At 48.6% G+C, this 18,616-nt stretch overlaps 1 protein-coding gene across 1 annotated transcript; it reads left to right on the forward strand.

Moving 5' to 3' along the window:
- The first annotated feature begins 1,899 nt into the window (after nucleotides 1–1,899).
- LOC144148071 (prolyl 4-hydroxylase subunit alpha-1-like) lies at nucleotides 1,900–18,312 on the forward strand. The gene is made up of 2 exons (XM_077679663.1): nucleotides 1,900–2,909; nucleotides 17,783–18,312. The coding sequence occupies exons 1-2, from the start codon at nucleotides 1,926–1,928 to the stop codon at nucleotides 18,275–18,277; spliced, it is 1,479 nt and encodes a 492-aa protein (XP_077535789.1). The 5' UTR covers nucleotides 1,900–1,925; the 3' UTR covers nucleotides 18,278–18,312.
- The last annotated feature ends 304 nt before the right edge of the window (nucleotides 18,313–18,616 follow it).

An 18,616-nucleotide genomic window follows, 5' to 3' on the forward strand; every position in this document is an offset into this window, starting at 1 on the left:
GCGCTGTCGTCTTACGGGGATACTTTCATTGGAAGTTCAGTTTCAAAGCTCCCTTTTATGCGTCGCGGCATTGCGAAGTAATTTTCAACGTGTTGCATATCTTCATATGAGGAGTTTCTGCGACTAAAATATCTTTGCGATGGCATCCCCGTAATCAGCCGAACATTTTTTCTCCACTGCCGCTCTTAGCAGCTAGACAGGTGCTCTGGAAGCACAGGTAAACCCGCTGTAACAAAGTTGACAAAAATTTGAAATTTCTCGTTACATCCACGTTTTCGTAAGTGCGGGTTTTGAATAAAGGCTCGCGGGAATGAAGCAGAAACGGAGAAAAATTGTGGTCATCAGAAGAAAACTGCGTTATTTGCGCAACCTGCTTTCGGACGAGCTTATGCCCAGCACGGCGCTCCAAAGAAGAAAGTTCACTTATTCTCTATTAACAAACGTTACTAAAGTATCAGTTGTGCATTTTTACACTTTTCGGCGCCTTGACGCATTACAAGGACAAAAAATTAAGAGTTGCTTAGCTCGGCTATGCAAGGATGTACGTAACGTGAGCTAAGGTTCAGCTGGTTATCTTAGCTTTCCTGCGGGTTGTCTAAGATTAGCTTGATTATATATCGCTTACTGCAGCTTCAATGACACATACACGGTATAAGGCTTATGTGACGCATGTATATTTATCAAGCAGCTCCGGCGCAGCGTCACCAATCGCCCCAGAGCTAAGCGGGTTCCACAAGTGCACGCCGGTGTTGCTGCGACGCACTAGCCATCGGTTCCACACGCCCTACCTGCGATACATATGTGGTGCAGGCTGGGAACCTCTTTCCCTTTCACACTCACTCACCCGGCCACCCCTCGCATGATCAAGTGGACTGGACCACCACGTGCAGGACGGAGGTCGGCGAAGTCTCTGGGCGCGTGGGGTGTTTGAGAGATGCCGCGCTCAAGCCACGTTCTGTGCGCCGTGTGACGTCACTGGTCCACGCGAACGCGCAGCATGGCTCTCGGGGAGCCACGCGAAACTGCTCAACCTCGGCGAGTGTAGCTCTCGCTACAAAATTATGCTCATAATCATCATCATCATGAATTTATTGTTTACGCGATTCCAGACGTTTTCATTGCTGCTGGCTCCTTAAGGTAGGGCTACTATACGCTAAATTAGTTCTTTTGTCTGGTCGATTTTTGAGTAAAAGGGCAGAAAACAATGACTTATCAGCTCGCTGACTCGTTTTATCAAGGTTAACCGCAGCGAAAGTTTGTTACACAGAGTCCGCAAACTCATGGGTTTCATTCAATAGGGCGGAAATGGAGAAATATCGTTAATTACAGGAACTTGTTATATATAGGTCTGTTACATCCAGGTTTGACTGTAGTCGCTCAACCGTATAGGTCTGACCCTTTCCATGCCCTTGTTGTTTTGTCCTCTGGGGCCGAAGATTTCAATTATGCATCAAGTGTGGTAAATTATACTTGAACTCGTATTATTGCAGCTTTTAGCTTGCATAGTTATGAAGGCTGCAATTATTGGGAGATTCGTTTTTTCTGTTTCCACGGCTGACTTCCTTTAAATTCGTGCGCGCTTTTTTCTGGATATGAATTAGACATACAGCCACAAACAAAGCAGAGTCAACAGTTTACGCCTGGTCAATTGCCTCTAGTCCAGACGTGAGAAACGCAATATAGTAATCAACAACGACGACCGTAACCATCATCAACGTCTGCTTTTCCAGCCACGCGAATGGTCCGTCGCGCCTAAGACAACCACAGCAAAAGCGGGATCTCCTCACGAGGCTTAAGCTTACGTGCGTTCACGCTGGCGATGTAATTCAGTTCCAGGCTAAACGCTGTCGTGGCTGGTTTTATTTCCGCCGAACACGACGCCCCCATTCGCTGCATGCTCACATGTCAGCCAAGTGAAAAAGAAGATGCCTTCCGTTTGGCCCGAATTCTTTGTGCTCTGCTTGTATTTCGGAAGCGCTTCAACCGCGAATGACCTCTTCACGTCCACCGAACATTTGCAGGAACTGCTCGCAAGTGAATCCCTCACCCTGGAAGACGTCTCCTACCTTCTGCTGTGGGAGAAGGGGCGGTTGAGCAAAGCGAAACTGCTGCACACCGAATGGGAGATGGCCGCCGCTTCTCACACCGACCACGACGTCCTGAGCAAGTTTCTCTCGGCGAGTCGTTTCGGTGCCTTCTGGAGAGATGTTCTTGCCCAACGCTCGAATCCAGACGACAGTCCTTTGCGAAGTGACGTCCTGACGCCATCGTCCCGTCAGTGGTGGGCAACAGATCAGGACCTCAGCGGGGCGGCCGTTTCAATCTGCAAGCTTCAACAGGTCTACGACATACCGGTGACCAGGATGGCGGTCATGGCGTCCCCATTGATACCTGCTACTTCGCCAGACGTATTAGTTGACGTCGCCAGGGGCTGCTTCGTAAAAGGAAGGTTCGGCAACACTTCTGCCTGGCTTCAAGCTGCCCTCTTGAACGCGAAATCACGTGGCAGCACAAGGAGGAGACTGGCCCTGGGTGCCTCTTGGCTTGAAGCAAATGACAAGCGTCGACGAGCATTGATAAAAAAAGGGCTGCAGCCTTGGCATCCGGGGTCACCGTCCAGTGACGTTCGTTCCTACAAGTCGGTGTGTGTTAGCGGGGGTGACCTACGGCAGGCAAGGAAGGATCTAGTGTGTCGATCGTCTACCGATTCCGTGAATCCCCTGCTCAAGCTGACACCGCTTACACGGGAGCTGCTCTCGTTAGAGCCCCGCATCGTCCTTTTCCGGGACTTCCTGAGCCGATCGGAGGTGACGTTTATGCGGCACAAGTCGGTGAGGGCGCTGGATCGTGGCCGCCTTTACGTCAGTGACGAGCAGCCAGATGGTGTCAGTTGGGAACGAATTAGTAAGGTAAGCAAAATATTTTGCCCTTCTTACCATCTGCAGAACATTTTTATTTTCCGTAATAGCTCTGGTGCAAAGTAGAGTATAAAGGAGTACAGGGCACTTTACCATTATCGCCAAATGCTGCGGTTTTATTTCAAAGGTATGTTTTATCTACGTACATACTGGTGCCATCATAAGAAATTGGAGCGCGTCAGCAGTGTCCGAAGCCTACCGGAGCGCCTTGTAGCTGCACGGCCAGAGCACCGGGTAGCTACACAGCGCTTTCATTTACACTATGCTGCACGGCTGTGTAAATGAAAGAATAAGAACGCGCATGCGCGCCTGCTGACAGCGATAGGCCATTTATAGCTCTCAAACCACTTTTTTTTTAGCCTGACTTCGAGCATTGTTTGCAGCATACTGGTCTCGGTGGAGGCCCTGAAAGCGGAGACGCATCTGGCAGCGTCTCGCAGAAGTTAGCTGCCGGAGGAGCGGCGAGCTATCAGAGGAATCGGCAGTGGGTTTTTCTTTCAAGTATTTTTAGGTGTGTACGCTATCAGTGCCATCACCGATACCAATATGCTCCGAGCAATGCTCGAAGCCAGGCTCAAAATTGGTTTGAGAGGTCCAGATCGGCTATCGTCGTCGGCAGGCACGCATGCGTTTTCTCGTCCTTTCAATTAACACCGGTGCAGCCACATGGCGCTCCGATACAGTTCAGGCACAGCTTCCGTGCTGCAATTACTTATGACGGCACATTTACAATGTCATGAAAGGCGATGGTTGATGAAGAAGCCGTCGCTCGTTTGATTGGGACTGGGCGATTTTTCCACTTTTTTCCTTCTTGAGAAAACATTTTCGTTTCAACTGCTTGCATCACGAATGCAAAAAAAATGTTTTAAAATATTAAAGGCGACAATAAAAAACTAGGCATGATTGATTGAACGAGGTGATGACTTCTCACCAAAAATCTGATGCATCGATGTTGTAAGTACCCATCTATGGTGTAAGCGGAGGAAAGCGGCTTTTGAGTGTCGGCTATCGAGAGTATGGGACTAACAACAGTATTTTCGTTAGTCGTGAAACGAGAATAAAGCATGCATCCCAAGTAGCGAAAGTGTTTTGAAATGTATAGGCCTGCCTATGCGCACTCGCTCTGCACCGTATGCATGTTGTTTGAATGTCCTACTTGGTATGGTAGGAAGCGTGGTTGATCTCGCTACATCCAATTGTTCAGTCCAATTACAGCCCAATAGCAGCGCCACCCACTGGCGCTAGTACTCGTGTGTGCTGGAATTGCAGAAGTGTAGCTTGCGTGGCCAGTTGGTGTACTCGGACGTTTTGGGAAAAAAACAGCGAGAATACAACGAAGACACCTGGAAAGCCAAGACTTGTAGTCGGAGACATTTTAAGATGTTTTAAGTCATGGTATGACTCCTTGAAATGTTTCTTTACCTTCCTAGTTTTAAAGGGGACAACCTGGTTTTCCGGAATATTTTTTTTTCAAACCAAGAACTCTTCAGTGTCAATTTGATTCAAGCCACTCTAAGTTGTTAAATAGAAGAAAAGCCCCAGTATTTTTCCAGAATTCGCTTGAGTAATGCTGTGGCCATGTTATTGAGGAGAACCTCAGCATTCAGATTCTGAGGTCAAGTGGTGCAGGTTTTTCATCATCACTGCTAGTGGTATACATGTACATGCTGCGTGTCTGCATGTAAAGTTCAATAAGCGAAATCGAAGCGTGCTAGGTCGCAAAAAAAAAAAAAAGAAACGTTGAAGTAATGTGATGTTTTCACAAAATTTCACACAATACCAAAAATAATTGCCGGGACGCATGCAGTACAAGTCGTGTTATCCCCTCCGGGTGGGCTATCAGGTCTCTATAGCTTGCACGTAGAAAGTGCTGAAAAAAAACCGCTTGAAAAACAAGACTTTCCATTAAGTACGGAAGCAGTGCGACGCGTGTGACATGTGACCAGGAATATACCGACCAAAATGGCCGATATTTGAGGGAGCGGTTACGCGAACACTGCACTTTGACCAACTCTCAAGGAACTGGTCATCTTGCCTTTCACGGTCGCTAGTGCAAGTGTGCGGCAAGTTTTGAAAATGTAACTATAAAATAAGAGGAAAGACCAAGAGCCGCGACGTCCGGGTGATATGGTGGTGGTTCTATTTACGAAGATGGCGATAGGGGGAAGACGAAGCAGATCGAGCAAGAGCTGCTTACGCGAATGCGGGCGCCGATGATGATGATCTCATCGGTGCAACGATAATGATGATCTATAAAGTCTTGACATCTGCGCCGCCCACTAACAAGCTGTGTTCAGCTGACGTCCCGTAGGTGCCTTAAGTTCATTTGCTCCAGTCGGGTACTCTGGGGCAATCGGTAGGCGAAGCTACAGCAGCGGCCTTCTTCGGAGCACAGGGCGGTAGAGTCTGTGCAGACGATGCAACCAGGCGGAGATTCGTAGGGCAGCTTCGGCGCTTTTGTACTCGGATGAGAGTTCCGCAACTTTCTTCGGCGCGGCCTGAAAAAAGTGTCTTGAGGGCTGGCGGTCCTTTCTCTTTCTCTGTAGTGTGGTAGTTCGATTGTTGCCAGATGGTTGCGAGCGAAAGGTGTCTGCCGTGTGCTGATTTCTTTAGAATAGGTTGTGTGCGCGCAGCGGGAGTTTTCTCAGGATATCTGTAAAAAATGTAGGTATCCCAATCTTCAGTTGGGTGCGTTGCTTGTCTGCTTATTACAAATATTTCTCGTTTGTCTTGCCGTTTCCCTTTCTGAGGGAAAGTGTCCACGAATTTATTATCCACACATACGGCACACGTGCCGCTGTTTGAGCACTAGGTGAGCAGACTATCTGAATCGGGGTCCTTTCCGGGAACTCTTGAAACGAACACAAATCCTGGTATCTTTTGACTGGACGTCACGTTCTTCCAACGAACCGGCCGTCTTCTCGCTTTCTGCTTGGGGTAGGACGTGTGACCGATGCGGAGTTCCTGTCGTCCAAGCTTCATTACGGTTTTTCAAATCATGTTGGACATAGCACCATTGAGTCAATGTAAAAAACTGAGCGAAGTTTGTCGATGAATGACTTTCTCAATTACCTCAGACTGTTCTGTTGGGTCGGATTTCTTGGTTTTCAGTCTATAGTATGTTTGGATCATTGTATCACAGATTTCGTCTTCGTAGTCAATGTTGGTGGCATAATCCTCATCCACGGAGTTAGTGTCGATGAACGGTTCAATTCTCTCATTTAACGACCTCAAGATAACTTCAGATTTCGTAACTAGCGCATGAAACTCTTCGATACATAGCAAACATTGTTAGTCAGTGTGGTGAACCCTAATGCCGCTTCTGCGTCTCGGCGTAGTTCTCAGGCACTGAACCGCACATCTTGTCTTCTTGTTTAAAGTTCATCAAGGCGGATCTCCCCCACAGGAATACTCTGTTAGGGCAATTCATCTTCCATTCCGCAAAGGGCTTTAGCGTGTACCTCATCTTTCACAAAATTAGTTTCTGAACCCATCTGACAGTCGTCAGAGGTGAGGCTTCATCGTCGTGTCATCGTCGTGTCATCACTTCCGCGGGTCTTCCCACCCCAGCGGTCCGTCGCCGGCATCCGGGGGTCTTCCTCCTTTCAATAGGCCAAAGTTAAGATAACTCTGAATTCCAGGAGGGCCTTCATCCCGGGTTTATCGGCACCCCTACCAAAAAACACCATATATGGGATCTTATGGGGCCCATATATATGGCATTATTGGATATGGGTATATGGGGTTATGGTGATATGGGGGGAAACATATAGGGCTTCTTTCATATAGCGATTTCATATGGTGTCACAGACCCGTATATTTTACATCCCCATATAAAAAGCTCAAATAACTTTTGTTTCGCTTGTTTACACGTGTGAACACAAATATTTGGTGTGGTGAATGTCCTAGCCGCGTTTTCCGGCTTCTCTTTGCAAGGAGACAGTGGGGTTTCTGCTTTGTAAGGCATTTATTGCCACATTTGTGTACAAAAACACACATGCAGAGCTGAATGATGAACAAATTTATTGCAGAGATGCGCTTTCATTTCACGTCTTTACGCATCTCTGCAATAAACCAGTTCATCTTCAAGCGTCGGTTTTTTGCCGGCACGTCGGTGTCCACTTGACCTATGAAGTAGTCGAATGCACCTGAAAGTGTAATATGTTCGCATTAATTTGGTAAGCTTAATTGCAATGATGTGAAAGTTAACTGGTTAATATGCACTTAGCAAAAACAAGTATCCCAGCAAAGACACTCACTACCAACGGCGTGCAGCTGGAGTCGCTTAGGAATTACTACAGGCGCGCGCGCGGACACTACAATGTGCGCACGTGCGCGCCGGTCGGCTAACGCACGGCGTTAACTAGACCGGTGACAACCAAACAAAAAACATTACACCATTGGGTAATACAGAGACACAGGGGCTTACATCCGAATTCACTATGCAACACAACAACAACAACAAAAAAGAAAGAAAAACCTAACAGCTAGGTCCGATCAAACGCTGGGCGCGACACAGGAAAAACCAGGAGGAGGCATACGTCTTAACGCTAGGCGTGGCTATGGGTTACCGCGAGTCCAAGGACGGAAAGTCACGGCGAAGTCGAGTCGGCTTCGCCGGGAAGCCGCTTACGTTTTTCGGGGATCCGGTGTGCGAGGTCTGGTCGGCCTTGATACCCACGACTACCACGATGACGAGGCGAACTCCTTCCCGTAGAGGAGGCGCTGGTCGTCCCGCCGTGGGCCTAACGACGGACTTCGCTAAAGCCGCGCCAGCGTCTTGCACCTTGAAAAATCTCCAGCCGACTGCCCCTAGCCCCCGCTGAGCCGCTCCCACCCCGATAAACTTCCCCGATCGCCGGACGGTGCCGCACCTTTGTCCCCCCTGTCTTGCACCTTTGTTTCCCTCTCTCCCTGGGCCCCCGCGACTCCGCCGCGTGCCCTCTTCGGAGCAGCGCCAACGAAAGGCAGGAGAAACCAACGTTTTTAGATTAGACCTAATCTAAAAACGTTGGGAGAAACAAACAAACAAACAAACGCGGGAATAGCGGATGGGGTGACTCAGGTCCCAAAGCGCGACGAAAAATGGCCGCTCCCCGTTGAGGAAGCCGTCATGTTGGCTGCCCGAACGAGAAAATTGAGGGCCTGGCCGGCCGGTTATGACAGGGAATCAGTTGGGTACGGTGCACATATTTAATGCGCTGTTTGCGATATCATTATGAGAGTGAACACAAATAAATGTATACTTTCAGTCCACAATTAATGCCCATGTAGCACATGAATTTTAATTTGTTAAAACATTTACAATCTTACGGGCCCGATCTGCAACAGTGTGGTAACAACGTGGGTCGGTGTATAGCTTTATATCACTCACAGAAAGTTCCACAGAAAGCTGCATGGTGCCCCGTATGCCCCCACATGACTTCGTGAACCACATATAACCCTGAATGGTGGTTGAAACAAGCCCGTGTAATTCGTATAGAGATCGATCCCTTATGGGACCGCATAATATATGCCCGTAAGAATCCATATGGAGATTTCATATGGGCCCATAAGAATTCATATGGGGTTAGACTTCTTATGGGTCCGTATCATATGTGCCCGTAAGATGCCATATGGGAATCTAATATGGGACCATAAGAATTCATATGTGGTTAGACTTCTTATGGGTCCGTATCATATGGGCCCATAAAAATTCATATGGGTCCCTATATGAATTCTTACGGGCCCATATGAATTTTATGGGGCCCATATAAAATCATAAGGGTTTTTTCGATAGGGACCATATAAAATAAGTGGAAGATCAAGGCCGCGAGGTCCGGGTGATATGGTGGTGGTTCTATTGACAAAGATGGCTATTAAAGGAAGACGAAGCAGCTCGAGCAAGAGCTGCTCAAGCGAATGCGGGCGCCGATGATGATGATCTAATAGGTGCACGATGATGTTGATTGATTTGTTTATTGTAGGGTTTAACGCGCCTTCGCAACGCAGGCGATGAGGCGTGCCATAATGGAGGACGCCGGATTAATTTTGACCACTTGGGGATCTTTAACGTGCGCGGAAGCTCGTACACACGGGCGTTTTTGGTTTTCGCCTCACAAGAAAAACGGCCGCCAAGACCGGGTATAGAACCCGACTCGTGCTAAGCAGCGCAACGCCTTAGCCACTTAGTTACCGCGGCGAGTGCGATGATGTTGATCTATAAAGTTTTAACAGTAAATATTCCCGACAAAGGCATAACGAAAAGGGAGACAGAGGTACTTGAAGCGTTTTATATGACAGAGCAACAAGAAACAAAGTGTGTTAGTGTACCTTCCGTTGGCTTCAGCGATATAGTGATTACAAGGATCATGTTTGTTGATTAGGGTGGTGCACTGAATCTGGAGTGTACTTTTGTGCTAAATGCTTTGGGCATGCGCAGAAGTTGGTTGATCGTAGGATGTATCATTCTTCTATAAAACGATCAGTTACTAGTGCAGCGTGAGCGTTGTTCTTTTTTGCCTCGCGTATGCGCTGCATTTTCATTGGTTTATTCAATCCGTGCAAAGTGCCCGTGAAGCTTAATTGCGAAAAAAGTAAAGCGTCTCACATACAACTTGCCCGGAAACATCAGTTTTCTAACGAGCAGACGCCCTTTCCCTGATGCAGAAGATGGCAGCATCCGTTCGCTCTAGATTGCAAATGGAAATCAAGAAAGAATACAAGCCGTTCCCCCAGTGCAGGTTCAGGAGCAGCGAAGCACACATAAAATGCACATCGTACACATGGTTATAGAATTGAGGAGCACAGACAGTTCGCGAGTTGGTGGTCATACCTGGTGGCGGAACAGCGCCTCCTTACAGAAATACAGAAGAAACGAACAGAAGGAGCCCTTTCCATGAGCCGAATTTGAAGAAAGCAACGCAAAATATTTTGCAAGGACGTATTTTCTCCGAAGAAGTGCTGTATTATCACTACATTTCTATTGATATTTCACGCTCATCCTATTTTTCTTCTGGTGTATTTGTTAACACCTGCGCTGGTTGGCCACCAAGATTGAGACTGAGTATTTCTACGTTCACGCCCAGAAATGACTGGGATAACACTAGAAAGAATTGCAATGCTGAGCTCTGCCGAATCTCTCACATTTGCAAATTCAATCAAATCTTTGCCGAAACATTGGGCCCCTACTGTGTCTGGAAGGCCATAGCTTGCTTGGCGTCTAATGCTTCTACGAAATAGAAGTTCGCTTTTAATGAAACAAATGCTGGTGGGTCCCAATATTAACTGCGCCAGTTCAGGCTGGAATTGCGAAATAATTCTGGAGATATTAAACACAACACCTGAACCAGTGGCGACTGCCGAGCCACTTTCCGGCTACTTCTCTATGACGTCAGAGAATGTTGTTTGTGTGATTTACTGCCGCCGACGTGAGCCATCACCAAGACATATAACTGGCGATCGCGCATCGTGAGGCCTACACTTCGTTTTGTTGGTATCGCATGAATGTTAACGTCTGTTATCGCTTGTACATCATACGTCTCTCCTGCCGATACTACGTCATTACAGCGCGACATTTGCACGTTTTTTCATATGTATTGTGTTTGTCCGGCTAAACACATAAACAGACGTCTTTCGCGCCTGGAACAAAGCTGAGTGAGTTACCAAGTGCCAGTTCATGCAAATTGAACAAAGTTATATTTTATCTTTATGGCGCCTCATAAATGCGGTCTTCTCATAAACGCTGCAAAAAACAGAGTGAAAACGCAGCTCCTCATCTGCTGTTTATTGAACAACGCGCTGTGTAACACTGCCTGTCGCCCGAGGCGAAAATGGTGCAACGGCCATTCCCCTTCAGCTCTCCGAAGGCGGCGCTAGCCTTTGCGTGAGGTCCAGTGGAGGGCGTAATACAAGCAGAAAGATTGGACACAGGAGCGCTGCTTAGGGGTAACTACAAGAAACGATCAGCAAGGCACGCCAAGGCTTCGCGAGGTGGTGCTTCGACAATTTGAAAAATAAGCGGCCTGAAAAATACAGGGCCCTTATTAAAAAAATTAAAGCCGTTCCACTCAATTTGAAACCACCCGAAAGTGCAGAGCAGTGATTCGCCTTAATGGGCTGTAGCGCCGTTATCCGCTCACTGCTACAGCCCAATGCAATTGAAATTTCCCGCCTTCGCAGTGATGGCGCGCCCCTTGCCTGAAACTGCGCCAGGGGCAGCTCTGTTCGTTTAGCTGCACTCTAAGTGATCGCCTTGTCGTCGTACCTCTCTCGCTCTACCCAAGTGAAATAACAGCACGTTCAATTGTAGCGCTGTCGTCACTGCGTAAACTAGAGGCTTCGAAAGCCAAGCAGTGTATTAGCCATAAGCGTTCGAAACTCGCGAGACTCTGGCGCTTGTCCTACACCTCCCCGTTGCTTAGTGCAAAGAAAACTGTAGGTACATTTGAGGCAAAAAACTAGTAATTAAATGACAGCGCCCGCATTCTTCTAGATAGAAACACTGGTTGGGTTGGTTTTTATGATAGTAAGCGAAAAAAGCGGCTGCGCAAAAAAAAAAAAAAATGTGGCGTTCGAAATGAGGCAGAAAGTTTTCAGCTGCGCAGGCAAAAAATTGCACGTTCAAAATGATGCAAAACAGCTCCAAGATTCCACGTTAAAGCAAGCACAGAAACAACAGAACTGCCTCTGGCAGTTTCAGGCAGGGGGCGCGAGAGCACTGCGAAGGCTGGATATTCGAATTGCACGGGGTGGTGGCAGTGAGCGAATAACGACGGTACCACCCGTTATGGCGAGTCACTGCTCTGCAGTTACGACAGGTTTCCCATTGAGTGGAACGGCTTTAATTTTTCTCGGTACCAGTCTCTTGCAGAGACGTTCTGATCGAGCCCCCGCCATTCGAATGATAGCTGTCTAGCGTAATAATTTAAGGGACGTTATCGTCTGAGTACTAACGAACATTTTAGGTTGCAGTCAGCGCTATTGTACAAGGGGCTCGTGCAATTCTTCAATTGGAGGCGTAACATCGTAACGAGTGGATGCAGCAGAACCCCAGGTTACGCCAGCGGTCATAGCGAGGCAAAATAGATCTCACTTTCCCGCGGCGTAAGCACATTGCATGCAAGCAGAAGTGGAGAAGGGGTGCTCAGGATTTAAGAGAGACTTAAACGTGCAAAGAAGGCCCAGTTCGACGCTGGTGAAACAGAACACAGAGCCCGGCTCGTCAATGGTGTCTTGGGTACTACAGTTTAGCATTCTTTTATCGACAGTTTGCATAATCCGAATGGATTGAGGTTTGCGATTTCCTTGGCTCAGTTGGGTTGTTGCGCGCACTTTGAAATGTAGAGCTCACAGCTGTACAACGGCCTCCACATAACCCCTACGAATTTAGTGTTGCGCCCGGTTACCTCTTCCCTTCTTTTTTCTTTTTTTCTCGCTTACTTGCAGCGTCTGTGTATTATCACCCAGTCACCGGATATCAGAAATCAGTTAACTATAATTTGACAAACTCCAATTATCATAGGTGGGGACTTTAATGCCAAAAGTAATACGTGGTGGTATGACTCTACGCATGGTTGGTGCTCCTGCCTTGAGGCTGCCATTGACGATTGTCGTCTATCTGTACTTAATCAGCCTACGTTAGCCGCCCGCGTGGGTCTTTATCCCGGACAGAAAATCACTTCGCCTGACCTAACCATTGCCACAAGAGGAGTGATTTACACGTATAGCCCGTATACCACCTCTTGGTTTAGTGATCAGTATCCCATTCTCCTCACTTTCTTAGGTAAGTGCTTCCGCACTCGTCAATGTCTTTCGCACATTGATCGGCAAACTTTTCGAACCGCCGTTTGTATCCTCCAGAATGCAACCATACCGGAGTTCACTACTGCCATACGCTCTGAAAGAGCACATGCTACAGAGGAACTTTGATTCGACTCTTCAAAACCTGCACTGGCCGCTGATCTTACCAACCCTTGAAAGCGCGTGCAAACCCTCACCATTCACCATCTCAGCAATGGAAAACGTCACCGAGACGTGATTCGGATTCGTCGCAAGTACCAAATCATCTGACAATACCACCACTCCGTTTCCACGAGCAGTGGCATAGTCTCTGTGGTAAGCTCGGTAACAAAGAGCAATTTCCAAGCTGTGGAGCATGTTTCGGCGCTTGTAGTGCAGGCTCAAGGGAAAACCTACGCCATTCGCATCCCTCACTCTCCGGGGCCACCAGCGGACGTACAAGATCGGCTGATAACGACATTTTTCTCTCAAGCCTATCGTAGCCCCCACCCTTCGTTGCCGGTCATCCCGGTTCCGGATGTGGATACGCATATCGACGTCCCAGTTACCATGGGCGAGTTTACAGCAGCTCTTCACCAGCGCAAACCTCTCTCTAGCCCTGGTCATGATGGCATGACATGGCAGCACTTGCGTAACTTAATGAGTCTCCACGTTTACTTCGGCTAAGCGTAATTAAGAGCTACTGGGCCTCTGATGACTTTCCGGACGAACTCAAACTGACACTGGCTCATCCAATACCGAAGCCGAACAAACACCCTTCTGTGCTGAGTAACCTCCGGCCTATTTTTCTTACACCAAACATCTGTAAACTCATTGAACGTCTGATAAACAACTGCCTGCAGCATTAGTTAAACCTGGATGTAACGAAGTTTACAAAAGTTAGCAACTTTTCGTTCCTTCCAGGTTTTCGTTGCATGCAGGTTTAGAGTTGAGGCTCACAGGAATGAAGATGAAACGAAGCCGAAATCGTAGACAACAGTGACTGCGATCTCATCCTTCGTGTACTTATTTCACCGCGAAAAATTGGGTGATTCGCGCCTTCCGCTTTGGCACGAGCTTAGGCACTCCACGGCACTCTAAAGAAGGGAAGAAGGGAAGTCACTTACCTACGTATTTTCAAACATAACTTAAGTATCACTTTTGCCTTTTGACACTTTTCGGCGGCTTAATGCGTAACAAGAACCAAACTTATGATGAAAGGGTGCCTTTTCGCGAACTTGATGCTCTTGACGGCACTCGATCGATTGTTGAGAGACTGCTTGCAGAGATACTATACCAGGCGGCTACGTTCTCCTTTCTCGCCAGCGGCGACGGTACTTAAAAGTGCACACTTTTCTGCAAAAGACACAACTTTTCGTTTTCTAGCAGCAGCACTCATCACCGACGAAGCGATACCAGAGAAAGAAGGGATGACGCGCAACCACACGCCGGCAGGACGGCCTAGCACCTCAAAACTTAACCGCACTCACACGTTCAAACGCATGGTCGTTTGCGGTACGGGCGAAAACAAAACGTGAAGGGTAGTTACTCTTGCGAGCTGGTGTAGGGTCAGGCTACACAAGCAAACCGAGAAGTGCCTGCTGTGTTAGCCACGGGATGGTGCTAGCCCCTTCGTTCATATTCATCATCATCATCATCGTAGTCGTCGCCGTCGTCGTCATCATCATCATAACCGGCATCGTCATGGTGGATTTCTTGTTAATGCGATCCCAGACGTATTCATTGCTGCTGGCTTGTTACGGTAGTTCTAGTATTCGCTATATTTTTTTATTTCTTCGGTAGATTTTTGAGTAAAAGGGCAGAAAACAATGACCGCAGCGAAGTTTCGGTCAACACCGGCCGCAAACACATGGGCTTCAATCAGGCTGAACTCGGGAATTGAAGAACTTAGTTGAATCCGGCAATTCATTACATAGAGGTTTGTTATATACAGTTTTAACTGTATTTGAAATATGCACACCCGTGGTTCCATCCGCCCCAGACTGGCTCTTCTGTCCTCACCTCGGTGCTCACGATTGCCTTTGGCTACTACGACGAGTTCTGAACCATACGTGACGAGCTGGCAATCCAGATTATGTCCTCACTTTCGACTTGCGTGTAGTCTTTCATTATGTTACTCAGGCAGCAATCCTTGAATAGTTCGATATAGGCTTTCCAAGCCACGGAACCCAAAACTGGGTTCGCAGTTGTCTATCAAATCGACCGATTCGGCTCCACAGCACGCATCCAGGACGGACCCCCAGGACCTTTTATCTAGATAGGGGAGTTTCGCAGTGTTCTGTCCTTGAACCCGAACTTTTCAATTTGGCCAATGCACGCGTTGCCCGAAACCTAGAACGGGACCCTGCGGCTCGTTTTGCTATCTATGCTGACCACCAAACAGTGTGGGTTGAGACCAGCGACTACGACTGCCTGTAGGACATTGCTACGGAATTGCAGGCATCGGTGAACAGCCCTCTTTCAACTACCCTTGCAACTCACGGCCTTGAATTAGCACCCCAGAAGCCCGAATTTATACTGGACCACGGCCACCACCAACCACCCACAAATAGGCATCATACAATTTACATCGGCGACACACCCATTTCCTCCCGCTGCGGTCGTATTCACTTGCTCGGCATCCCCCTCGTCAGCCGCAACAACGCTCGACGGTGGATAAGTCACGTGAGTTAAAATTGGTAGCCAATGCTGCACTTAATCTCTCGTCTCTCAAACAAATTTGTCGGTGCTCACCAATCGGCTTCTCTCACGCTCGGTCGGGCGGTAGCGGTCGGTCGTCTCACTTACGGCGCTCCGGCCAACAATCCACTATCGACTCATAAGAAACATTTAGTGATACATTATCTGGCCAAGCTCCGCACCATAACTTGACTTCCCAGGCATACTCACATCAATTCTCTTGAACCGACTGCTCCTGTGCCTCTCATGGAAGAGCTCCTTACGGAAGCCCTCGGACAACATGATATTCGGCGGACATTAACGCCACAGGGGGCTGCAGTCTCCGCTTGGGACTTGCGTATTCTTTCGACACTTCCGTCCGCCTCACCCCCGCCACCCCTTGGTCACTCCATCCTGTCACAGTGGCCAATCAACGAACTGGTATACCCCGTACCCGACCAGTTGCCCGTGAGAAAGCCCTTCATGGCTTTCTTGGACAAAATGTCCAGATGAAGTGGACATTTACACGGACGCCAGCCTCTGGCCTTCCCATATGGGTATGGCCCGGCGCTGCCTAGCTCGGCCGGACCTGGACGTCTCTGTCATTCGGCCAGGACATAGCTCGTCTCACCTGGAAGCGGACCTTCTGAGCATCCTCAGCGCAGTGAATCACTTGACGTACAGTAGCGCAACGCCACCCCATCCACGTTTTCGGATCTTCACGGATTCCGATCAAGCACTTCTAGAACTTCGGAAGTCGTTCATAGATCCCCCGATTCTAAACGAAAAACAACACAAGATCGCGATTCTGGCTCGCAATGGGACCACTGCCCGTTTGGCATGGGTGCCGGGTCAAACAGGCTCACATGGGGGAAGCAGGCTGCACACGATGCAACAACCAAGTATCTGGCTAGTACCTCTTCCCTGGACGACGGTGCGTCGCGCGCCTCTCCTGACCCTCGCCTTCAACTGAACCACGCACGCCATGCTCGGAAGGTACCCTGTGCGCCCGTTACACCCCCTGGCTACTTGGCTCTGGCTCCTCCGATGCGTCGCTTTGCGGAAATCTTCATCAAAAACTATTGCTAAAGCCACCCTTACGCCCCACTTGATGAGAAAATGGATTCACCCGGCAAGATCTCCACTTTTTTACTGCCCTGCTTTCAAACATCAGTGTTCGCCAACCTCAACGACTTCATCTGGCACTGCGCCGCATTTTCTTTGTACTGCGCTGTATTCATCAACGCTTTGCCACGTGATGCCTCTCAAGTCAAACCCCAGTTGGAGACCCTAATTTTCTCACAGCCCTCAGGGTGTTCGGCCGAGAGAGTGGTCTCTCAAAATTTGTGTAAACCGGGAACTACCGCGGTCGTAGTAGCTGACTTGACTTGACTCATAGGATCCCAACCCTAGCGTGGCTCTGCTGAGGTCATTGATCTCTTCTATGACCTTCTCTCTATGACGTTCTCTTCCATGACGTTCAAGGACCCATTATTTGGGCTACTCGGCTACTCCTTATGCCTCTTCCCCCTCTTCCTGCGTTTCAGTTGCACGGCCTTCCCTTTGAAATAAAGCATCAAAACAACAACTTACTATCATAAAAACCAAACCAACCAGCCTTCCTAACTAAATGAACGTATGTTTTGCTTAAAATGTTCTTTCCTTCTTTGAGGTAAACAACGGGGAGGTGTATGACAAGTGCCAGCGGTTAACTAGTTTCGAACGCTTATGACTATATAAACCACCTGGCTTGGCTTGCGAAGCCTCTGCGTTACACCACTACGACGAAACGCCTTGCGGCGCTCCTTGGTCTGCGGCCGAGCTAGGACGGCAACGCGAGCCACTAAAGTGCTCTGCACTTAAAATGCACAGAAATCTATATACGACCTCGCTGAAAACCTCGGCCGCTGTACCAGACTGTAGTGTCCCGCGAGGGCTTCATTGTCGCGACCGGTACCTCGCTTGCGTCACCATACGCGAATGCAGCCTCATCCAAAGCAAACCTGCAAATGTTTCCAATGCGGCCGGTAGCGTCTACTGCACTGTCTAGCATGGTGGGAGCTGCTATTGAGCGATGTGTTCGATTCTGCGAATCACGCGGCCACACAGGAGGTACCGGCTACGTCGTTTGCACGCTGCATGCACTCTACACGTGTCGCCGCAGCCTCCAGAGCCGCTGTTTTGCGCAAGTGCGAAGCCAGAAATTTGAATTGGGGTGAACAATACTTTCGGGTCAATCAGAGAAGTAAGGAAGCCTGAAAGCCACGTTGTGCCTACGTTCAAACGGGAACGCTCCAATGGGGCACTAATAAGAGCTACTTAGTGAGGCTTTTTCAAAAATGTGTGTAGGGAAGATAAGTCGCTCTTGAGGCATCCTCACTCAGGTAAGGAGTAGTGCAATATTTTTTGGCTGTTGTGCTTCGCAGGTGGCCTGGCTGTCGGACACTGAAAACGACGTTCTCCAGAGGATTTCTCGTCGAATAGCCGCCGCCACGAGCCTCTCCCTGGAGTCGGCTGAGGACTATCAGGTGTCCAACTACGGCCTCGGGGGCCACTACACGCCCCATTTGGATTCGGCTTACTTGAACGACGTTGCCGACAACCTTCATCAGGAACGAGGCAACAGGCTGGCCACCATGCTGTTCTTCCTTTCCGATGTCACGGCAGGGGGTGCCACGGCATTCGTCGAGTTGGGAATCGCAGTAAAGCCGCGTGCCGGCGACGCCCTGTTCTGGTTCGACGTTGAACCTTACGAGGGAACCGACTTCCCTAGGGACTTCTCTTTCTGGCACCAAAAGAGGTCACCCGATTTCAAAACGCTGCACGTTGGGTGCCCTGTACTGCGGGGGTCCAAGTGGATCGCCACCAAGTGGATTCGTGAGAAGGACAACATCGTGGTTAACTACGACTTTCCGGATTGAGAGAGGCACTATCGTAATGAAAATCGTGTACTGTTATAATTCAGTATGCTTGCTTTGGGTGCTGTTACCAATGCTTATTCCCGCGATTGTATGAAATATATGTTGAACATTGAGCAATGAAGACAGCAAAAAGGCCATTTTCTGCGTGATGCAAGACATTTTATTTCCATACCAAATTCTGCTAGGAAAATATCTAAAGAGTAATCATTGTTGTCAATAGGAACGCCGGCCTGAGAAGGTCGACACGCAATCGTGGCACCTCTACTATGCTCCAGGATAATGTCTTGTAACACACTATAATTTCTAGAGGTCCTATATAGAATTTGTAGCACAAAAAAT

This window comes from Haemaphysalis longicornis, unplaced genomic scaffold (genome assembly GCF_048455015.1).
Source record: "Haemaphysalis longicornis isolate Haplotype H1 unplaced genomic scaffold, Haemaphysalis longicornis Haplotype H1 scaffold_75, whole genome shotgun sequence".
Lineage (NCBI taxonomy): Eukaryota > Metazoa > Arthropoda > Arachnida > Ixodida > Ixodidae > Haemaphysalis > Haemaphysalis longicornis.